The sequence below is a fragment of the Calypte anna genome, chromosome 1 (genome assembly GCF_003957555.1).
Source record: "Calypte anna isolate BGI_N300 chromosome 1, bCalAnn1_v1.p, whole genome shotgun sequence".
In the NCBI taxonomy this organism is placed as follows: domain Eukaryota; kingdom Metazoa; phylum Chordata; class Aves; order Apodiformes; family Trochilidae; genus Calypte; species Calypte anna.
Window position 1 is genome coordinate 41,709,014 of NC_044244.1, and position 24,341 is coordinate 41,733,354.

The window sequence follows — 24,341 nt, forward strand, 5'->3', positions numbered from 1 at the left end:
TCTGCTCCCCCAAATGACTAGGGGAGAGCAGGCTAGGGCTGGGCTTCCCCCAAGAAAACACATGACCATCAGTGGGCAGCCCATTGCCAGATGGCAACTTGCTGGCTTAGAGCTGGATGCCATCTCCTCTGCCCTCCCTGGAGGGTGGAGAATCAGCAAAGGGGGCTGGTGACCATGGGCTACAACCCCTAGGCAGGGGAACCTCCCAACTGGGATGGGCAGGTATCTTCCTCAAACAGTGATTTTTCTTTTCATCACTGTAAAAAAACCAAAGGTCCTCAAATGACCCCTAGGTCTGATGGGCTTTAACTATACCCATAATTTGCACAGTATTTGGCATATTTTGGGCCTCAGAGACCAGTGGCACTTCACCCTCTCCAAAGACAATGCCTTTGTATGCACTGAAATGGATCAAAGCAATTGCTTCCAAAACTACAAAACTTAGCTGCTTGACAAAGTCAGAAAGAGTGAGGAAAAGTTGTACTTTGTGGACCTGCATTTAACGGCACTGCTGTTTAATACTATTGACTGCCAAGGGTTTTATACCCATGTTACAGAAACAGACCTTATTCCACAGACCCCACTTTCAAGCCTTACTGTCAAGTTGTTGATGCCTTCAGAAAATGCTCCTATTTGCCTCACTGTCCCTTCTGAGTCTTCCATCTAGAAAAAACAGGCAAAGGATAGTGAATCAACAAATAAATTCATAGTATGTTATGAGAGAGTGGCAATTAAGTGCAGCACATAATGGAACTGCTTAATTGCACCTAAGATGGTCAGAGTGAGGGAAGAACATGCCCCATTGGGAGAGAAAAGGGAAGTTATGCCAGAGTAGGTCCTACAGGAACTGCATTCATAGCTTGAACCTCCCCAGGGAGAAACACTTTTGTTAGTAATGCTGCATGACTGTAAGAAGTCAGGACATTCATGGGCCAAAGCAAAGGGAAGGTTTTTCTGGGAAAAGGAAGGTTTTCCCATGAACCTGACAGGACAGTCAAGGCCTCCAAACTGTTAGAATTGGCATACCTGCTCCAGCCTGTCCAGATCATCATCATCGTATACTCGGATATCCAGGCCAGGCTTAAAACCCTTCTTTGACCCACTTCCAGATACCCGTCCCAGCTCCATAGGACACACATACTCTTCCACATCATCTTGCTTCTTCTTCCTCAAGCTCCCAAAATTGCTGAAGGTAAGTTTCTTTGGCTTACAAGCAAAGAAAAAAATTGACAAATCAGGAGAATCAGCAAAGAATCTACAGATCTCTTACACCTGCATTGGTGTTTCAGTGGGTCAAAACCTCAACCCTCTCCTAAACAAAGATCTTCTGAATAGCTGTATTTCATAATAATTACATCTGAAAGAACAAGTTCCCTCATTCTACCACTGTCGAGACACCACCAATCACATGATCCCAGATGAGATCAGAATCCTAGTGCATTAAACCATGAACATATACACTAAGAAACAGTCTCCCTCCCAAATATCTTATAATACAGGCAGAAGGATGACACACAAGAGTGCTACCTCTTGTCTGTGCATATGAGAAGCTGAGATGATCTGCTGAGCCCTCCCCTCATGCTTCTTTCATTAGCAGCCTCTTTTCTCAGACCTTACTGATCTGCCCTCCATAGAGGAATAAAACCAGCACACTGGAGACCTAAAGGTCTGCCTGGAAGCTCATGCACTGCCCCAGACCAAGTGACCTACCTTGACTTTGGCAGTTGCTGTTAAGAGGACGTAATCTGGGGACTCCATGGCTTCGCGTTTCTGCTGCTGAGCCTCCTGCCCAATGAGGAGGTTGAAATGGGTGGCCAAGTGCCGTCTCAGCAGAGTCTTGTTTGGTGGGATGTTCAGCAACTGGGCCATGGTTTCTACATTGAAACGGGGCTCCAAAACCTGTTAAAATTTAAAAAAAATCACAGAGAATCCAGCTGAAGCCAGTACTGTCTGATGAGGTCTCAAGGACATCAACAGGCATGCCTAACTTGGTCACTTCCTCAGGCTGCTTTGGGGTTGTTGATTGTATTTTAGAAAAGCATAAAACAAAGAGAGAAAAGAGTTAACTAGTTAAAGGATTTGTAAAATGCTACCTCCAGGCTTTCCTTCTTGAGTTATAAATAGAAACAAATCAGCAGATAAGAAAAAAAGGAACATAAGAAAAAGGAAGATAAATTCTCCCTTAACTCCTGTAATGTGAATGTGTGAAGCTGCCACAAAATATTTATCCACCATGCTCTTTAGGTCTGGAAAATGTAGCCAGAGGGCTGATGGAAAAGAAAGAGACAAAATGTTTGAGGCAGTAAATGTACCTCTTAATCACTACAATGAACTTCTGCAAGTAAATGTCACTTGCCTAGGGTATCTGAGGCTAGAGCAGTTCAAAACAATCCTAGTTTGACACTGAAACCACAAATTTTACAAAAGCAACGTGTCTATGAAGTAAAAACATCTATGTCTAGGGAGGAAGATGATGGCTGTTAAGCAGCATGACAGCAGAGTACTGCATCGTAGGACAGCAGGTGGACAAGGCCATACCTAAATTAAACTGTGAGGGGAATACAGATAACCCAACCCATTGCTGCCCACACTAACTCAGCCCAAGACATTCCTGTCCTTAAAACTATAGGGTAATAAATTTTTATAGCGACTTCTTATTGAACAGAAAAAGAAGGTAAGGTGTGTGCAGCAAAGAACTTTGCTCTAGTGATTCTCAGCCATTTATTTTAATTGTTTTTTTAATAAAGTGGAACAATCCAGCCCAGAGCCTTACCATCAGTCCCCCGTGCACCCCGCTCCCCCGCAGGTTGGGTGCATATTCTGCCAGATCAACGGAGCGCAACCACTCCATCACACGATGATTGGTCCACTGGGTCACCTCAGAAGCTGTGACATTATTCTGTGAACAGGAGCAATGGGCTGTTAAGGAACCTTCACATCTCAGCTGTCCACCCCCTGTCTTCACTGAAACAGACCTTTCCAGCCCTGAATAAATGCAAGCCCACTTTGCACTTGAGAAAAAAAGGAAAAAAAAAAATCAAACAACAAACCTTTTTGGATAGCCATCTTGCAGCAATGTCAATGTGGAGATGTGGATATGTCCACCAGGTAGATCTTTTCCTCTCTATCCCACAGTAGGGGTCCTATCCTCCCTATCCTTTAGTGGGAGCCCAAACCACAACATCTGGACAGTGGGCAGGTTCTGTATTATGCTTCATTTTGATTTGATTATCCTGCTATGTGCAAGGGCTAAGTGCAATTTCTACCAGTAGAACTGAAAATTTAGCTATCTCTATGACCTGCTGTACTTTTCTTGCTGATACACAGTGTGAATCTAAATCCATGAATCTAAATCCAAGAGTCTGGGCTGCATCATCCGCTGTTGCCTTATCCAACATACACAGCTTCCAAACCAAATTGATGGCTAACAGGGCCAGACTCCTTTTACACGGAAAATTTTTGACACAGCCATAAATTTTCCAGAGTTACACAGGACTTACAGCAAAAATGTACTCAGTTCAAAATGATTTATGTGCCAGATAGCACATCAGAGACTAAGCCAAAACAGCCAGCTGTTGGTTAGGAAGGGAAGTGGGAGATTTGGCAAGAGGGACACGAGTTTGGGGAGATAGCAGGTAGAGGAAAAAGTGGTGTTCCAGGTAGCAATGGCAAAGCATGAGACTGGAAGAACAACATGAGAAAAAGAAAACAAAAAATGAAATGTAATAGAAAGGAAGAGAGAGAAGGAGAGACTGGAGCAGGAATAATCAAGAAACACTAGGGGAAAAAGCCTAGAGGATTCCCCTTCACAGCTTCATCTTGAAGCAGTACCTCATCAGATGGCCTCCTGCGCAGGCAGTTGGGCTCAAAGTTATTTATCCTCAAAACCTGAATGGCTCTTTTGATGCTGAGGTGGTGGAGAACACTGACAACTTTCAAAGACAGCAAGTCATCCTGTCAAAGAGGAAAGAGGAGTTAGTAAACATAAATATGCTTTTTGGTGTAACCAGTACCTGACTGGAGGAGACTGCTTTGGACTGTGGCACATCTGACACATTCCGGGGTAAGACTTTAACACGAGTGCCCAACTGCATGACCAGTGAGCACACAATCTCCACATTGTTGTGTACTTACAAATACTGCCTGAGCACACCAGTGTCACACACAACTGTTAAGCACAAGATTGCCCATTTATCATGCACGAATCTGGGCTCTTGCTTCCTATGTTTGCTCTTCCACCTTAAGACAGTATGTTTAAAGCTGGAAAGAATAGAGGAAACACTTGCAGGTAGGTAGTAGCATCAGTCTGTTTTCCTTGGGTTACAGCTATTAACACTAGGCCAACACAGGACACCTGTTACAGCTTCAGGGGGCCCTTTAAACAAATACAGCATTCTGGCATATCTTTGTTGCTGTAGCGATGCCTCTGACACTCTGACCCTCCTCAGCCTTCCCCCTACAATCATCCAGAAAATTTGAAGACCCAGTTTATGAGCCAGTTCTGAAATTATTGTCCCATGAAACACGTTTAGCTGTTGGAGAGAAGGCTGTAGCTTTGGTAGGCAACATAGGTGTACATGGGTGTAGCCATGGTGATGATGCAAAAGCAAGCAAGAATAAATTCCAACTTTATCTTTCTTTGAGTAGATTCAGTCATCCACGGAAAAACTCATGTGCAGAGGTGACCGTGTGGCACTTTTATGTCCTTCTTAAAACTTTTAACACAGGCCCAGATTAATGCACAGGTCAATGCTCCTCCAGACAGGCACTGACTTTCTGCTGTAGGAAGCTTCAAGTCAGACTGCCATGATCCATCGCCTTGGCTTCTTGTGGGCACCAAGAGATGTCTGTCTACTCCTGCTCTCCCTGTATTGACATTAAAATGGCTGTCTGCAACACAGAGCTGCCCCAAGCAGCCACAGAGCCTCTCAGGCACCCCACTCACAGGGCCAGCTGGGATTTGGCCAGTGGATACTCCCACAGGAGGTCTTGAGAGAAAGAGAGTTGGCAATGGTGGTGTCTCCTCCCCAGCTGCAGCTGACTGTTTCCTGGGGCCAGCTGTTGCCTGGACCCCTCTTCCCTCTTATAACACGGGCAGGGAGTGCATTTGGGGCTGGGACTGCTGCTGGGAAAGGCTTAGAGGCAGCTGAGAGGAGGTGAATGTGGGAAGAGGTGAGGGCTGTTTGTAGAGGTGCATGGTAGGGCACGACTTCTAGTGCTGCAGTGGGCAAAAAAAGGTTGCTGAATTGACCCAAAGGGAGAAAGAGGTACGTGGAGGCTGGGTTGGAGAGGTCATGGGGTGTTATGTGAATTTTATATCTATGGAACAACTGTCACAGTGAAACCATGTCTTTCTGGCCTCACCTAGACTGTAGCAAACTAACCAGAAGTACAGCAGTGTGTGTGAAAGTTTGGAGAAATTAAGAATGTGAAAAAAATGCCTGGTTAAAGAAAAAGCATTCACTCACCACGCTCATATAATGGAGCATTCGGCCGTCCACCTTCCCTTCATCAAACTGGGTCTTATACTGGGGGAGGCCAATGTCATCCAACCACCCTAAGGCAGAGACAAGACACTCATGTCAGCATGGCAGCCAAGTTAGCACCCAAGTGTTCTCACTTTTTGGGCCCCAAATTAGCCACGATTAAGAACCCCAATTTAAAGCTGCTGCTTCAGCATATAATAAAATCTTACTGGTAACCCAGTGGTAATCCAGTTTTCCATGATTGTTTTCCTCTTCAGACCCAAGTGCCTGTAGGGCAAGCTGCAGCTTCTTTCGATGCAATGGGTGTTTTATTCCAAGCTCCTGTGAAAGGAAGGAAAACAGCTGCATTTTATTTCTCCTTCTGCTGAATTACAAATGGTTTTAGAGAGTCACATAGTACACAGCATTTGCTGGTGACTTGCCAGGTATATTTCCTACTTATTGAATATCAGCATCATTTTCACACATATTCATCACCAGGGAAAAGCCCACTCACTGTGGCAGAATTATTTCAAAACATGGTGGATTTCAAACTGTATGAAAATGTTGACCACAACATTATCACAGCAGGTTAAAAAAATGCACAATCTATAACATATTGGCATTTAAAAAATACTTGATGGGATTACTTCCTTCCATTCCACTTAGGTGGTAAGGTTAAAAGAATTATTTCCTTAAGAATACATAAAGGCCTGAATTTCAGTTAATGAAATTGATTAATACTTCCAAATGAATAACATCTTCCCCAGTTTAGCTGCAAGTGCAGCCATTCCAGGATCTCTTCAGTCCCATTTACACTGTCATCACTGCTTGCTAATTAATGTTACCTCTGATAACACTATTACAAGCCACTATGTCACTATCACACTTACTCTGGTTGTAGCATAACTACAAGTTGGAATTAGCTCACTCCCTCATAGAGAAAAGAGGGTTACTCTTTGGTGAAGACAGTGATTTTTAAAAGCTGAAAATTCAATTAGCAAATACTGTGGATTCAAGGTATAGATTGAATCAAATGTTTAAATGCCTGTAGTTTTAGAAAAGAAAACAAACAATTCTATAATGATTTAAGACAAAGGAACTGGTTGCCTTTGTATGGAACAGGTCCTCATTCCTTTTTATGTAAAATGTGCAGGAAATACAGACCAAAACAAGTTTTTACACCTTTCTCACACAGGCATAGAATAACTGCACCATACACAAGCACTAATTAATCTACAAACCTGTATGATACTGAGGCATATTTTTGCATATTTTTAAAGTGGCATAGCTGATTGATATGTCCATGCTTAATGAAGTTAAATCACGTATTTGTAATTACTAGTTTCTTTACAGAGCATTACCTTTCTACAAAACTTCAAGTAGAAAGAAACAAATGGGCATTGTTGCAGATGACAAAATTTTTTTTAATTGAACCATTTTTTTACTGGATGCACCTTACAGACATTATTTACATGCACAGAAATAGCAATTTTTTAAAAGTTTAATTGAAAGCAGTGTTTACAGTATTTCTCACCTTTTCCAGATCCTGCTGAGAAGCCTGCAGAAGTGTTTGCCCAGACAGTATCCAGTGTTTGCCATTATTAATGTAAGAGCCCAGCCCTTGATCTTGGAGCCAGTTGCAAACCTGCTCCTTCGTCCACTTTGCAAATGGCATGTCCAGCTCACTACAGAAGATTTCACAAAAAAAGACTCATAAATCCTCAAATGTCCTGTTCTTATACATAATGATAAAACCAATATCTAAGCCTAACTCATGGGAATTTTATGGGAGCTGGAACAATCTCTGTGGGAGAACACACAACACTCTTGGCTGTCAGACAGGCCTCCTGAGGAAGAAGGTGCCTCTACTTCTGAACTCTCAGCACCATGAATTGCTGATCACCGCTGATCTCCTGCCACTATCACAATTAACAGCCACCTCTGCTGCTAGGGTGGCTAAAACTGAAGAAAGACAACAATGTTTTACTTTAGCCTTAAATCCCTAGAAATGCAGCAGAAAACATCCCAGAGGAATACCTATCATTGCCAGGTGTGGGCTCATACCCTGCTTGGGACAGCCTCACTCCTGTGAAGCTGTGAGCAAGAAAGGCTCTGCTCGGCAGCAGGACCCACCACCACCAAACCAACCTCAACCCTGCAAAGACCATTTCTTAAAGGAGGAAACACTCTGGACCCATAGGTTTCCATTTGCCAGGAGAGGGGATGTTTCATTTTGGCACTGGGCTTCTCCTCTGGACCCAATGCTCAACTGGAGCTGCTGGGGGTGTGGGAGGGAGGAACAGCACACTTTGTACCACTCGTCTTACTTGTGAGACTGCCCCAGGTCTCGGGACCAGCCCAGCCGTGGCCCTGCCGTCGCTCTTGTCCCTCCTCTTTTGAACTCTGTCTCGGACATGTCATCTGGGTTGAAGGTGGTAGACTGGCTTCTTTTAAGTCTAGTTTAAAGGAAGAAAGCACATTCACATTTAGCTAAAGAAAAGGTATGCTGCTACTACTGCAACCAACCTAGGCAAGATTTCCTATTGGGTTTGTAGCCCATGGACTTGTGGTTAGCTCTCTCAAAGGCCATGATAGGTCCTGCTCTGAAGACAGCAAAACCATGAAGCCACAGGCTGGAGAGAGGAAAAAGGGAAGATGTGTTCCCAGCAACCCTCCATGCAAGCCCCAGCTCTGGAGAATGGTCATTTCTCAACTTTCACTTACTTGCCAAACAACTTCTTGATACCCCTGGCCTTTTTCTTGGAATCTGGAGAAGGTGGCATCATCTGTAGACCATCAGTTTCTTTTGAGCGCGGGGGCAAGCCAGCCAGATCCAAGTGATCTGCAGATCCCTTCTCCGTTTCAGCTATTAGAAAACAAAAGCCTCATCAAGACCAGCTTGGGCAGGACTGTACAAACACATTCCTGGACTCGGAAATGACTCTTGCTAAAATTACTGAGAGCCACCATGTTAAGAAAATGGGGCAAAGAGGGATGGGAAAATCCAGGATACAGCCCATGTTCCTTCTTCACGGGTCTGACTGGGAACACTCCAAGGCAATACTCTGCACTAGTTAAGTGTCTTGCATCCAAGGAGGACCTTGTGAATCAATCAGTGAATTAAATCCTAAGTTCACTCCTCCTTGGAGCATGCTCCTACAGTCCTTTCACAGGCAGAGCTGAGACATGTGGATGCCCAGAAACAATTCAGTGCTGTAGCAGGAAACCAAACCAGGAGTCCCCCAAGCACAGAAAAATAAGTAATTTCCCTGCAGGCATCTTTCCTAATAACCTGCAGTACTCTGTAAGTTCCTCATCCAGGAAATTTCAGCAACTAACAAGTACTGCCCAAGGAGGAGCACCCTCTTCCCCTCACTTCTGCAAATATTTTGTTCTTCTGCAGAGAAACACCATGGAGTTTAGACTGTGTCTGAACTAGGTCTTCAAGTGGTACACTAAGCATCTCTGATTAGAGACCCTACACATTACCACCCACTCTAGAAGGATTAAATCTTTGACCTGTAGCTGTTGTTTTCTATGACAACAAACCTGAGGGCTCCTGTCCACAAAAGGGAAGTTATCACAAAAGTTAAACAAACAAAGAAGAACACTATTTTAAGATCAAAACAAACAATTGCAGTATCTACTAGGCTATGTAAGCAGAGAGGTGCCAGCAAGTGCCAGACAGCTGGATAAAACTACCATGTGGATTTTGTCACTTACTTGCTGAGGAACAGTGAGAGCATGAGCCTGCTCGGATGAAGCAGCTGTGGCAAGGCATCCTGCAGCAGGCTGACAGTCAGGCCTGTAACCACTTTTAGCATCTTTTAACATAGCTGTGTAATTGGATGACAACCATTTGTTTTTTGTAAATGGATTCTCAGATTTCCAGGAGGAAAACAAACAAGTTACACGAATCAAGGCAGGTCATGTATTGCTGGGACATGTGGCCACAGAGTTAACGCTGAGGTGGCCACAATGTGCCATAAGCAGCAAAGAACTGAAGGCTTCACCAGTGTATCTTTCTCCTGATCACAAAGTGTACATGATTCAGACAGAATACATGTCCCATTTTTCACCAGTGCTTTAGATGTTAAACCTTGTAGTGACGTAGTAAGGTCATATAAAAGATGGATTTCTGGGCACTTTAGTTTTACCACTATGGAACGGGGGGATCCTGCCAGTGAAAGACAGCACTAACATCAAACCAGGCTTTTGCATTTGTGGTTTCTGCTTTACTTTTGTAAGAAAAGGTGCTTGCTTAGAAAAAACACATTTAAACAGCATTGTAGAGAGAGAATACAAAAAAAAGTTTGGGTGCATTAGCAGCAGAGATTTGCGGGTATTGCAACATTTGCTTCTTGTACCTTGCTCCCCCTTCATGCACTGACACAACCCTGACCTTTAAGGGGCCACACTGGAAACAGGGAGGACCCAGAACACTTGGTCCCTTCATCAGCAAGGGGCACATCCATCAGCTGTACAACCACCACGACTGACACAGCTCTGCTTGCTCAGGCAGGCGCTTACCAGAACAGTCCAGGGAACTCTCACATCACAAGACTAGTTTTTACCAGACGAATGGCTCCATCCTCACCTGCTGCAATTATTTCTCATTTGGTTATATAATAAATATTACTACTTCTTAGCAGAGGAATCACATACTGTTCCCCCCAGAACTTCCTTTAAGTGAGCGCTTGGCAAATAGAACTCATTCCTTGCTTTGCCACCCTCTAAGCTCTTCCAGGGGCTCCAAGACAGATGACAGCACAAAGGTGCCTCCAGTATTTAAAACACTCCTCATTCTCACCTGCTACCTCTGTCTGTGGGTAACTTTGTCCTCAAAGTTACTGCAAAGGTCTCTGCAAATAAACCCGCAATCTCTCTCATTAGTAGCAGTTACTGATAAATGGCGCAGCCGACTTTTAGCAGGGGGCAGATGTTACATGAAAACTCCTTTTAGCGATGGACGAAACTTGTGATGCAGAGCTCTGGTGCCTAGCTCTTGTTTTAAAAGTGTGTGGCCATAGCCAGCTGTTAGCAGGAGTCACAACGCAGAGCTGGCACAGGCAAGACATGCAGGATTACTATACCTAAAGTAGGTGCACTTGCACTTCGACTGCGATCTTCAGATATCCAAACAACGCACATAACCACACGCAGCACAACGGGAGAGAACACGCAGAGGGACAAGGTAAAACACAGTTCAAAACTTACATCATCAACAAAATACAAGACAAAAGGAGGGAGGTACATGAAACACATGCGCTACACACAACACTGAATTCACACGGAGATTAGGATTACCAAATTCATTGATAATCAATCCCCCCCCTTCAGAAAAAAGAAATGCCGTAGAGCTCTGTGGTGGAGTGGGTCAAACAGCACCACAGTTGCTTGATGCAGGGAGGTTACTTGCTCCATGACACATCAGGTAGGTGACTCACGAAGGCTCCTGTGAGGTGACAAGTACCTGGACACCAGATTTACAGATGGAAGCACTGAAATCTGGATAATTTAAGTAACTCACTCAAATTCACAGGACCCTCTTCCAGTCCGTTTTGACAGCCACAAGTACTTCACTTCCTTACACCAAAGAGTTTCAGGATGAAACAAGTGATTACACAAAAGCACACATGAAATAAACCGAAGGAAAGAGTCCAGCCCTCAGAATAGACTGCACATCTATTCCAAGTACACTAGCAAGCTCTCACTCTAAATGTTACAAGTACATAAGGGCAACATATAACAAATGCGTAGGTATGCTACTTCTTTGGACTAAAGTCTAAAATTGTCTTTGGGTAAGGAGGAACAGGAGACTTCTGCCGAACAAAGCACAAAAAAGGCTCTCAGGCTTCTGAAAACCAGAGCTAAACTCCTAAACCAAAGGGAAAAGCAAAAGAAAGCAAAAAACTTAGATGAATGGCAGTAGATCTGATGCACAGACTCAATGCTTGAACTGGAACAGTGGAACACTACTATAGCACAGCAGTGAATTAAAGTAGGATTCCAGTTGGTGGCAACAGTGACTTCTGCATTAAGCAGAACATTTTGCTTATTTCTTTGCCAAATGCACAACACCCCCCTCCATCACAAATAAAAAAATCACCTTGAACATGAGCTTGAATAACTTGTCAATCCTGTTCCTGTTGCCACCACTCCCTTTGCAAGGCTGCTTAAATACATACAAAATAAAAAGGAAGACTGAGCACTGCTGCCTCATACCTGAAAATCCATGCACATCTGAAAATCTGATGAAAGATAAACCAAGGATGGAGCCAGTAAACAAAAACAAAACCAAACAAATCCCATGTGTGAACTACCACTAGACAGCTAACATTTCAAAACAGCAGCAATCCACTACAAGGTCCCAGGGGAGATATCACAGTAAAGGCTAAAATGGATCAAATACTCCATTACATCAGTGAGGATTTTTCCTGGTTTTGTTTGTTTGTTTGTTTGTTTGTTGTTTGTTTTTTGTTTGTTTTTTTGTTGCTGTTCAATATTTTACAAATGTTCTACTGAAAAAAAGTGCCACCAAACCACTGTGAGATTAAGACTGGCCTTCATGCTTCTTAGGACTTCTTGCTGTTGTTAAGACCCTTCAAAATACACAGCATCCGCATGCAGGTGCACGATACTTACCCAGATTGGGGGCACTTGCAGTCCTCTTGTTATTTTTTATTTTGAAAAAGCCTCGTCCAAATGAAGATCTGGCTTTGCGGGTACCAAAAGTATCCTCTTCACCTGTGCCACCATGAGAAGGAGACTTTGGAGGGAGCGTTGCAAAATTATTACCTTCCACAGGAGGTTTAACCTGCTCATTAGGAAATAAAGATTCAATATTAGGGAGCTGCAAAAGGACTTCTGAGAAAGACTACAAAGTGACCACTGAAAGATAATCTGGAGAGTCCCTCTGATTTATTACTAGAAGAAAACAGAAGGTAAAAGCTGTAAAGGAAAACATGAACAAGATCTTCATCTAAGTATGTTCAGGATCCAGGATTACTATCACTACTATCTAAGAGAAACATTACTTCTTTAATCTTTCTCAGATTCTGCAAGGCTGGCTTACAGTACAGGAAAAGCAAAAATACAGTCCTGGAAGGCTTTGAACCTTTCCAGCTTTCCAGTATTACTCTCTACCCAACAGGTAGCTATAGGGGCAGTGGGAAGGAAAGAGAGGAGACCCCCCACAGTACAGCAATTTTATGCCAAGTGTCAGACAGCTCTTTTTGTATATCACTGCTCTGTAAGTTCAGTATTAATGGATGACCATGTCCCACTGCCAAAGCTGAGATGATATTAAGTACATGACAAGGAACAGATATGCCAGGACGGACACCAGACACATCGGTTGGCCATTTAAAAGCAGTAGTTTTAACCTTGCCTGTTGTGTCATTGCCTATGTAAAAGAAGAACAGAAATCCTTCATCTCTGCCCAGGTCTTCCTATAGGTAATAATCATTGCATTCAAAATGTGGCCATACAGTACCATAGGGTAACTGTTCTGCAATAATAGTCTTTTTAGGAACACAACTGCTACTCACAGAAAACAATTTGGAAAGGCAAAGGTTTCTGAAGTGACACGAAGACACTAATCAAAGGTAATTACACAGTCAGCAAAATACTTAATGGTTAGCTTTGCTAATTATCTAGTGGTAGAACATGTAGTGGAAACATTAGCTTAGAAGGCAACCTTATGCTCAACCAGACGGAAAAACAACCCATGTGTGAGAAGACAAGAACGTGTGAGACACTCTAAACCTGACACTGAAGACATGGTGACAACCATCAGATACCCCCTGCTATCTTGTCTGCGGGTCTGCTATTCCCCCTCTGGAACTGCATGCTGCAATTTCACACAACCCAGCCTTTCAACACCTGCCCACTGTGTTTCTCCACACACATACAGGAGTGCTCACACACACGTTACCTCTGCTGGCTTCTGTGCAGGGTCTCTGTCCTGTTTGGGAAAGATTGAGACATTGAAAACCTCATGGTTTATTATAGCCAGTATTCAATTCATTATGGTTACCCTGAACAGAATTCTGACTGAAATACCCTTCCCAGGGTTCCCCACCACCCCCCTCACCCACACCTACAAAGTAAACTGCTTCAGAGCTGTATTTCATACAGATTAATTCTTGCTTTCTTTGAAGTCAGTGAGTTGACATGAAAGTACAGTTGTTTCAGTTTACTTTGTAAAGGATTAGCCACGTACGTAATTAGCCACATGTGGTCTGTTCAGGCACTAATGGACACACTTGGTTGAGGGCACCCAAAGCAGGAATCAAACAGGGGAGAAGCCAAGTAGATAAAATATCCACAGCCTCCACTCCTTGGTTGTCCAAACCAACCCTAACCCACGAACTCCAGCTTTCATCTTAAAAGTTCAGGTTACATTTTCAGTCCTGACAACACAGCTCAGCAGCTTGGGTATCAGAGAACTTAGGAGATTTTAGCAGTTAAGCTGTTAAAAAAGAGCAGAGGAATTACCCTGATTTGATGACATTGTTAGAGGTTAGCTGCTTTTGGTCATTTCTATAAAAGACCTAAACTGAACAGATGTACAAAGGCTCAGTATTGTGTTTCCTGACCATCTAAAACATGTAGTCACCCAGACTGCAGTAATTACAGGGCCTTCCAGTATTATTAGCCTTAAACCCAGGTACTAGTGGGACTTAATTTTCTTCTTGTCTTGAAACAGAGCAGCATATAAATTAATAAAATACCCCATGAAGACTCTCAGGTAAATGTCTCATCTGAAAAAACCAAACCAAACCAACCCCAAAACAAAACCTTGCATTTTCAAGGACAGATTTTCTCTGATAATGAAATCTAGAAGATGTCACATGTATGTGACCATTGCCAACTTATGAAATGAGAAGTCCTATTCTGACTCAGAGCACCCAAGCATCTGCAGGGTCACTGCCACAACAGAGACATCACCCCTATTTCTAAGAGGGTGGGAAGAAGCAAGAGACCAAACTAACCACTTCAGATGTCTCTTTTCTCAAACTGCTCAGACTGCTGGACTTCTGCAGTGGAGAAGTTCTGAAACACAGACATAAAAACCAAACCAAGTTACTGGACTTAAAGTTGCTAAGATAAACACACTCTAAGGAATCAGCTTTAAAGAAAGCATTATAATACATGATGTGGTATATCAAAACCAAAGACATTTTGAATTAAGGCAATCAGTGCACTAATCAGAGCCCACACAGTCTGATGAGACACTGTAAGAACTTCCACATCATAATTAGTGCTGCTAATGTTCAGTGACATGATGCCCACCTTTAGTTATTTTTGGCTTCTTAATTAACATATTTTCAGAAGCTCAAGCAGAAATTACACAGGCAAAGGAAGTGATACAAACAAAAGCTATGAAAAACAGTATTTTTAGCAATAGGCTTCTGACTAATTTAATACTTAAAGAAGCCAAGTGTGTGTGTTTTAATATTTTATCTTCAGTTACATTTTCCCTTTCAGACCATATATCCCCCAACTGATGGTGAGATTTACAGTCTAGCATACTTAAATCTGGTTACTGTTAAAGTTTTTCTCACAGCCAGGTATAAATTAAGAGTAAAACATAAAGGGAGTAGAATTTAACTTTGGGAATATTCTCGTGGCATTGTCTAAGTCAGTCAAAATAAAACCAGCTGCTGAGTTTCACACTTTGTGAAAAGTGTGAAAAAAAAGCTGCACTTTTCACACTTTGTACCAGACAAGCCCTGTTGAGTTAGGCTCCTTACTAACAAATCACTTTGACTCAACTTTGAGCTCATGAATGACGCCACTGACTTCCCTAGGGGAATATGGCTATGTGGCAGAAGTTAGAATTATTTTCTCATCATAGCCCTTGATCACCCTTCCCCTGCTACTGAAAGGGTAAATCAAGTAAGCATGTACTGCAGAAAATTGTAAATTTCAAAGTATATAGATAGTCTACAACACAGTTTTACATGGCTTCACATTGTAAAAGAAATTAACTGCACATGTGCACAGATAAAGCACTGGAAAATAAGGATCATCAAAAATACAGGACATGAGCAGAAAACTACCTAGCACTAACAATTCTCTTGGATAGAATTAGTTGACAGGTGTATGTAAAATACTGCAAAGGATGTTTCAAGTCAACACAAATATAAATGTCTCCCAAACAGTTTTGTTATGGTACTTACACTGGACTATCACACAGCTGAGTTTCTGGGGAGGAACCTGTTGATTTTCCTTCACTATGAAAATTTTAAAAAAAGATATGTAAAAAGTAAAGCATTTGGTGATCCCATCCAAATACCCTGCTGATACAGAAATGCTAGAATCTCATCCTGCTTTAATCCTGATTCACTTCAACTGTTATGTTACTAATACATGTCAAATTCTCCCCTCTACAGTAGCAAGTTTGGTAAAAGACAAAGGTAAACTCAAGAGCTCCAGGAAAGACATTTCACACTGTATGTTGGTGCCAATACTGTACTATTCAGTTTAAATAAATGCAAAGGTTACAGCATGTGCAGGGTCTGCAGCAGCACTGAGAAGTGAAGGTTGCTATCTGCCTGTGAGTTACTCACAGTGCCAACCATTTTGCTACAGGTTTGCAGTTTGTTGGGTTTTTCCAAGATGGGACACAGATGAAATCCCTGATGGTGATGCCTAAAGCCGCAGGAGGCACAGCAAAGCAGAAACCAAGCAAAGCTAGTCTTCTGGATACGATGTTTTCCTTGACTGGAACTGGAAAAGGCACACATCAACTCGTGCTTGCACTGATTTTTCACATTGAGATCAAACCCAACGAGGTTTCCTTGCCCTTGTATTCTTATTATTTGATACTCATTAAGGGAGTATTTAGGAGTGGTGGGATTTGGACACATAACAAAAAAACTCAGCTTCTGTTTAGCCGTGAGTCCAGTGTTCTTTTCAGTACTCCCTGACATGCCAGTCCAGATCTATAGGTGCTGAGTTTCCTTACCCAGGCAAGGAGGGTGGAGGCTTAGAAATGCTGGAGGATGCTGACAGCCACTTCTGACCCAGGAGGCTGTCATGGGGTTCAAGCACTGGGGGGGCTTCTCAGTGCCACAGCCCTGGGATGCAGCCAGACACCCCTGCCCTGGCTTCTCTGGGATGCTGAGCCTACAAATTTTGTCAGGCTTTCAGAATCTCAGGCAGAGTCCTCACATGAGTGCATGAAGGAGTATCGTACATTTCTTCATGCCTAAGGACAGCAGCAAGGATATCTCTGTCTGATCTTTTGAAACACCACTCGGGTTTTCTTCTAGGGCTCCCTTAACAACTCAAGGTTAGAGCCAGACAGTCCTTTTGTTGTAGTTTTGGCAGTGCCTTACACCAATTTTTAGCAACTGTTGAAAATGTCTGAATGCAAATCATTAGGGATGCATTTTGCTAGCACAGCCAACACTCTCAGCCTGAGCTAGATGATGTAAACCTCGATAAAAATAATGATTCAGTGTCCTTCATTAAATTAGATCAGTTTTTCTCTCCTTCTGTTCATTTCTTGCAAAGCAGCTGGTATAGAGTACTTCTACAAGCAACCTCAACCAAACCAAATGCTTGCTTAAAGAAAAAGATTTAATCAATGCACTTCAAGAACATAAGCTTAGTTCACTGTACCAGCCAAGTAAATGACACCCTCTCTAAAGTCATCTAATAATTAGAGAACACAGTAATTGGCAGACTACTACTCTCCTTGAATGTCACAGAATATTGGATTTACAATTGAAAAATACATGGAAACAAAAATACCTCATTTCACTTGCAGGATCTGGCCTAGGCTGTGTTTTCACTTTCTCTGCAACAGTTTCTGAGCTCTTGGACATTGACGAAAAAGAAGGCATTGAAATCTGTAAAATACTGGTGTGGATCTGTAAGGAATTCTAAAAAGAATGAAGAACATGTGTTACACTCTTTTGAGCTGAAATTAAGCAGTTATAAATGAAAAAGAGTAACGGATAAAGGATCTGAAATACGATTTTTAAAAGTGTTTTTCTTTTCTATTGTATTACAATGATTTACTACTTAAAGATGGCAATTAAGATAAAAGAGGAATCACTGCACAGGCAGGCGACAGAACAGACGAAAACCTCACAGGTCTTCCAAGGCTGCCTGCTCCATCTGTATCTACCACAGACCCCATGAAGGGTCATTTTTCTTTTCACTTTTTTTTCACTTTTGAATTTTTAGTTTTTCTTCATTGTGCTTTCATGCTGCTTAGTTCAGTAAGTCGAGACCCTGCTCTGACTCGGAGCTTTAAGAGAAGAGATCTACAGTTTTATTACTGGAAAATGTGATTGTAAAAATCAGAGGTTGGTCAACAACGTACTTATTTTGAAACAAATGGATGCGATGATGACTGTATCTTTTTTAATATAATAGGATATATTAAATAAGTCCCAACATATTTACTTCAAGTTACTGACAAATTAAATGCAGCTCCTAAAACGTGTTTGATAGGAAAAGTAGTTTAGATCCATTCTCACAGCAAATACAGCTATTTACTGTCTCCTGATCCCATTTGATCATTAAGAAAATAAATTTAACTGAACCCAAAAAAACCTTCTCAGTAGTTTTCCCAAGAAAACCACATTTGCTAAAAGCATTTGGGATATTACTGAAAAACTGCGAAATCCAGAAAAAAACCTTTACAGAAACTTGATTTTGGCATCTGTAATATGAATCCAGCACAAGTAGTGTTTTCAAGGGCTGATGGCATTAAATGCAGATTTAAAAAGATACCTCTTCATGACTATTCGCATTAAACTCATCTTGGATTGGAGATGCTATTACTGGACTTGGAGATGGGCTTTTTTCTGGGTCAGTCAGACTTGGTGTGTCCAATAAAACTGTGGAAACAGACCCTGAGTTCAAGAAGTCTTCATTATCACTTTCCTTGCCTGAAGGGAAAGAAGAAAGAAAGTTGCTGGCTTTACTTCTGGATACACGGTGACCCTCACTCCCATGCAAGGCACAGAATGCTCATTTATGGTTCTAAAAGGGAAGAGGCTATGTTTTGTTTTGGCTGGTTGGTTGTTTTTTTTTAAGGACAGACTATAAAGGGAGAAAGAGAGCCATTGCCAATTGTCACTTCCCAACTTGTCAACTACCACAACACAGCTTTGTTGCAGACAGAAGACATACATCTGACAACAACAACAACAACAAAAAACCAGCAAATGCCCTCAGGGCTTTCAGTGGGATCAGTTTCAACAAGCTGAATAAACTGGAGTAGTTATTTCCTGTCCCGTGCTCTAGAATTACATGATAAATACTTCTTTTCCCTTATTCACTAGGGAAAGAACAAGGGGTCAAGTCTGTCTGAAATTTAAGATGTCTCTGCAGTATCTGCAAGTTACCCCACAGGAAAAATGCAGTCCACTGCACAAGAGTTTAACTAATTTTTAAATAACTGCATCATGTTTGCAGACTGCCACAAACTGAGTGTGTCGCATTTAGCTGATATCACAGCCCACACTGACATTTGACATCCTCTATTCCCAGTGAATGATTTGTTGCTCCTGAACTGCCCCAGTACTTTCAGAAGGCTTCGATTTCCACACTTGCCAGGCTACTGACCTGACAGGAAAAAGTTAAAGGCTCTCAAAACTTTCTAGAAAGTGAGCAGAAACCCAACACTCCTTCCCAAAGATCTGATACAAATACAAGCCAAAGTCTATTCACAGCAAAGCCCTCTCTTGCCCATTTTCCACTGCCTGAAATCTCTGTCCATGCTCTAGGAATTGACCATAAGGCACACTGCCCAGAGACTTGATGTCAGTTTTACCATCCATCTTTGAAGGAATAGCACTGCACAAAAAAGCTATATCTATTAAAAAAAAATCCATTCCTGCAACACTCAGCATGGTATCTTGCTCTCATCATCACCTTTCCCCTTTCCTCACTGATTATGTTCTCTCCCAGCCTTGTGGACTGAAGACATGCAACTGTGTCACTAGTACCTTTCAGTGATTCTGAGGAAGGAAGTGCCCTTACATCCTAAAATCCAAAGCCCAGGGACAGTTCTCAGCCCAGCATCCTCTGGCAAATGCCAGCTTCCATCTAGGCTTCTGTCCATGATGCCAGAGTAAGAGAAGCTGCTTCCTGAACCCGTCACTGCACCGACCTCAGGACAGTAGTGCTTGTGAAGGAGCAGGACATGCAGGCTATGGTTGAGGTCTTTCACATGGCCCAGCAAAGAAACCAGAACCATCAGGAGTGGAGGTGAGGATCTCCTTGCAGTCACTGCCTCCCTGCAGGGATGGCCTCTCAAAAGCAAGGCAGAAGCACAGAGAGGCACCACAAACCTCTGGTTTTCTCTGTCTCACCTCCAGTATGTCCAGATGATGGAGCTCTGCCATCCACTTGTCCTGCCTTGGTCCAAGAGCCCAAACATGAATCCACCATCACCAAGATACCTATTTTGCCTCCTAACAGATTTCTGGATATTAACAATCTTCCCTCTTTGAAATAATTCCCAGAGGTTCTACATCTCTCCTAGGGAGATCATACACCTCCATTATTTGCCCAGCCCCACAAGCCACTGTCTATCCAAAAGAAGCTTAGGTAGTGAGCTCAGGTCAATTCCAGGTCTGTGGAGGGCTGCGCTGGCCTTCTCTGGCCTTCAGATGACTCAGTGACAAAGGAGGTTTCCATAACAAGGTGCATACATGTATCAGAATGCTAATGTCTCAGATTAGCTGGGGACATGTCTTTCAGAGGACAGTGACCCACAAAACGCAACTTAAGCACTGAAAGGATAGCATAATGCAGGGGAAAAAAACCACACCAGGATAGGATTATAGCTGAAAAGGAAGATGGTCATTTTCTAACATTTAAGTGTTTTCATTTGAAAACCAGAAACATTTCAGTGTAATTTTCTACATGTGGTTCTTTTGATTTTCTCTTAAGGGACAAAAGAGACATATAAGGTATTCAGTGCAATTACATCAGTCTGACGACCACTCCGACATTTATCAGCTTTGGGGATCAGAAGCTCCTAGAGATCTGGATACCTCTACCAGTCTTGGGAACATATGGAATGGACCGTTACATATTATGGGATGTATTATTGCTGCCATTTCAGCCCTATGTCAGGCTCATTATATGGTGGCAGAGAAAGATTTTTTTTGATTTGGGGTGTGTTAAAAAAAGTCTGGTAGGAAATGACAGCCTGGCCGCTGATTGTGGTAAGGAAGGAGAACTGTTCCACAGCTGCTGCACACAGTGGTTTGCAAAGGCTTCATGACATGCCAAAGATGCAGCACAGTCCTGGCAGCACATCCATTTTGCTACAGCCATTTTTGCAGCTCTTGGCCATGGCTATTATCATGTGTGCAGCTGCTGGGGCAGTGCTGGTTTGGCCTGTAGGAACGTGCATGCTCAGGCACTGCTCTTTCAGCTACCAACCCCTCCCCAAGAATACAGGCATGAGAGAGGAACAGCAGGTTTCAGCAGTTATGTAGGCAGTTCAGGGGGATATGGAAAAAAACCCCAGGAGCTTATATTCAAACTAGTTTTAGAAGGGGCAAATAAGCAATGTGACACTAATAGTTACTATTACCAGATAGTCAATGGGACAGCACCCACATGTGCGGTTGCCTGGACAAATAGGCAATTTACCAGTTCACACCAGTTGAAGTACTGGCTTTTACTCTACCTAAGAGAGGCCTCCAAAGATACTGAGAGTCAATGCAACACTACAGTGTTGCACTTGGAGTTTAAATGAGAGTAGAGTTTACAATTTTTTTGATTGTACGATACCTTTTTTACCTTGAGCCAGTATCACCATGTCCTGAACTTTCTTGTACCTGTTCAGAGATTGCCGAAGCTCTTCTATCTTCCGATCCTAAAATAAAGGACAGCTGTGACTGGGCTTCTTCCTTCAGCAAATAAAAAATAAGAAATACAGATACTAGATATTCTGCAGTTTAACTGGTTGTGAGACTAATAGAAATGGGTAGTGCGGATGGTACAAGACCCAGAACTCTGAGAAGTTTTGAAATACCAAAACTTGTAGTTAGCAAAAACTATCATCCAGTTAATCACCAAAATTGTCCCAGCCTTGAAAGTGGATTTCAGCTCTCTTGTTAAGACAAAGGTAGAGTATAATATATTTGCAAGGCACAAAGAAAGCAGTAATCAAAAGAAAGCAGTAATCAAAGGATTGAGGGCTTTGTTGATCAAAAGAAATACCATACAAAATGCACATGCATATGGATGCATAAAACAATACAAGAAAACAATTCATACTTTACATAAAACCCTTTTGGAAACACAGCCTGTGACATCTCATAGGACTTGTATAGAGCTCTTTACATTTTCAGAACACAGTGTGAATTGCAGTTGCACTGAATTGACAAACACAACAAATAAAGGACTCTGGGCATGCAACAGAGCTTGTCCATGTTCTGCTATAGTCCCTTAAAGGAACTGCAGTGCTTCTGACTATACTGGATCACTGTTTCTTACAAATCTGACTTCCTAATTCAATTGTGAGAAGTTCATACATGAAGATATTATTAGAGATTCAACTAAAAAAAATAGTGACTTTTCTACCTTCTCTTCATTTGCTGCCATTAGAGATTCTACCGCCTTCTTCATTTTCTGTACCTCTATATCTAAAAACACAATATTGTTAATTGAGTCAATTAAAGTACGGAAAAAAGAAAAACAAAACACCAAGAAGCAACTTGGTAATATCTAAAAGTAAATTTACAAACTGAAAGACAAAACACAAGACACTTAAATTGTACTTTTAGATGGAAATATGTAGAAAACCCCCCTCTTTTTTCAAAACCTTTTTTTCTGACATCTTAATCAAAGAAATTACGAAATTCAGGAAAATTAACTACCCACCTCCCATCCTTGGAAAAATATAAAAGTCAAGAGTAAAAACTACAGCTTGACTTTAAATATCTCTCTTTCAAATAATAAATAATTGCATAACAAAGTCCAAAATATAAAATACAAACTTTGGAGTGCAATAAAACACATCCACATTACAACAGTCAACAAACACCCCAAATGGCATCTCAAAAACCCACTATACAAAGCAATAGGATTAATGGATATGATGAAGAAAGCATTGTGCAGTGATGCTTTATCTTATTTCAGTATGGATGCAGAAATGAGGGCAGCTCAATGGAATGATACAAGTTTTTGCTGTGATGAGCAGTCATGCTAGAATATATATTGTAATTCAGACTTGGAAAAGGTCCCCAATACAGACATCAGTGTGCTGTGCCTCATCTATAATCCTTAATTACAGAGAAGTATAAATACATGGAAATATGTATGTTCTAAGAAGGTTTGATTTTGGAGGGGTTCTGAACTAGAAATGCAGAAAGAGTGAAAATAATCTCAATTTTTTGCTAAAAATCTACTTTGCATAAGTGAAGTAAACTTTAAACTTCATTTCAAACATAGGCAGGGGGCCAAATTCACGGGCAAGAAAACATTTTATCAGGTTTTAACTTCCTAAAACTCCTCAGAAAACAGAGTGGGAAGAATATTGTCCTCCTTAATGAAATTCCATAAGAAAAGAAGCCGCCTGGCTGGCTTTGCAGATAAAAGACATTTATACACAAGAGGCTAAAACTGCAACTGATCCAGTTCCAATGATTTTCACTCAGTTATGCTAACAGAAAATGTGGATTACTGGATTGTGACTGCATTTCAGTGCAAGGCAACTGTTTTCTGAGTCTCAAGGAGACCAAATCTTTATTTATCAGTTATTCTTCAGAAAACTTTGTATTTCAAATATAATATATCCACCCTTGTTCTCAAATTTTACTGTAACTAAGGGTTATAGATGGTGCAACCTAACAATGTTTGTTAAAGCAGGTATGCAAACACATGCAGAAAGCTATTCTGGAAAGCACTTCTGAAATGCAAATGCTTGTGGAAAGACACCAGAAACCTTACTTTTATCTTTGAGCTTCTTTCTACAATTTTCATCTGTGCAGGAAAATCCATTGGATTTGAAATTAGCATGAAGGTTATGGCATTAAATAACTTCTAAGGCAATATCAATAGTTAGGGAATCAACTATTCCTCACGTATTGCAGAAGCAAGCAGTTCACTGTTTCAACCTGCAGTCTCCCAGTGCCAACTTCTTGAAGACCCAAGATAGCCTCACTTCTCTCATACACAACTATCTGCATCAAGGATGCATTTTTCAACTGTACATTTTTGCTTGTCAGGCCTCAGAAAAGGCTTATGCCAATAGATAAATCTTAAGCCAGCACTTTACTGGCAAAAGTCAGCTAAGGGATTCTCCATGCATATTTGTTCAGAAAGCACAATTCAGCTAAGAGGGCAGATAACCTGTGTTAGCTGCAAATAGTGTTACACCCATATTTACTCCAAAGCAGAAAAAACATGGTTCAACATGGCTGAAGATCCTCTGCTGAGCTATACTGAAAACTTAACTACAGCTGAAAAGCAGAGGACAATGAGAGTTCAACATACACAGAAGCCCTCAGGAAAAAAAGCCCCATACAAGTACTCATAAATGCAATAAAGTAAATTCCTGGTTTTACAATATTAAAAAAAAAAAAAAAAAGGAATCATGATTCAATGTAATCACTTTAAGTGCTCTTCCACAGTCGTTTTTAAACCAGATAGTTTTATTAAATAAAATCTGAATTACACACAATATTTTACTCCTAAGGTCAGGGGACAAGACTAACCTCATGTGGCTTAAAAGCCTAATCTTAAAATCATCAGTAATTATCGGTGAGCTATACTCAAAAGTGAAATTGCAGTAGGTGAAAAAAACCTGTGGAAAATTTTTGTGAGGCTCTAAGGAAAAATTTCAATTTTTTTTAAGAGGTTCCCCAATCCAAGTTTCTCCCA

The 24,341-nt window shown here is 41.7% G+C and overlaps 1 protein-coding gene across 10 annotated transcripts in view; it reads right to left on the reverse strand.

The window, feature by feature from the left end:
- Window positions 1–24,341, reverse strand: part of PPFIBP1 (PPFIA binding protein 1) — a 113,678-nt gene that overhangs the window by 2,802 nt on the left and 86,535 nt on the right. For 2 of the 10 annotated variants that reach the window (XM_030469417.1, XM_030469423.1), the window contains 20 exons: window positions 23,409–23,441; window positions 22,041–22,102; window positions 21,246–21,330; window positions 18,225–18,382; window positions 17,235–17,365; window positions 15,656–15,709; window positions 14,465–14,525; window positions 13,405–13,434; window positions 12,114–12,285; window positions 10,562–10,594; window positions 8,193–8,334; window positions 7,796–7,924; window positions 7,003–7,153; window positions 5,696–5,807; window positions 5,469–5,557; window positions 3,832–3,954; window positions 2,774–2,899; window positions 1,711–1,899; window positions 1,027–1,206; window positions 598–663 (listed from right to left, as the gene is read on the reverse strand). In XM_030469417.1, coding sequence (XP_030325277.1) covers window positions 598–663; window positions 1,027–1,206; window positions 1,711–1,899; window positions 2,774–2,899; window positions 3,832–3,954; window positions 5,469–5,557; window positions 5,696–5,807; window positions 7,003–7,153; window positions 7,796–7,924; window positions 8,193–8,334; window positions 10,562–10,594; window positions 12,114–12,285; window positions 13,405–13,434; window positions 14,465–14,525; window positions 15,656–15,709; window positions 17,235–17,365; window positions 18,225–18,382; window positions 21,246–21,330; window positions 22,041–22,102; window positions 23,409–23,441 — 2,126 coding nt within the window. The remainder of the gene's footprint in view (window positions 1–597; window positions 664–1,026; window positions 1,207–1,710; window positions 1,900–2,773; window positions 2,900–3,831; window positions 3,955–5,468; window positions 5,558–5,695; window positions 5,808–7,002; window positions 7,154–7,795; window positions 7,925–8,192; window positions 8,335–10,561; window positions 10,595–12,113; window positions 12,286–13,404; window positions 13,435–14,464; window positions 14,526–15,655; window positions 15,710–17,234; window positions 17,366–18,224; window positions 18,383–21,245; window positions 21,331–22,040; window positions 22,103–23,408; window positions 23,442–24,341) is intronic. The other 8 variants (XM_030469445.1, XM_030469463.1, XM_030469485.1 and 5 more) reach the window with 6 other exon arrangements.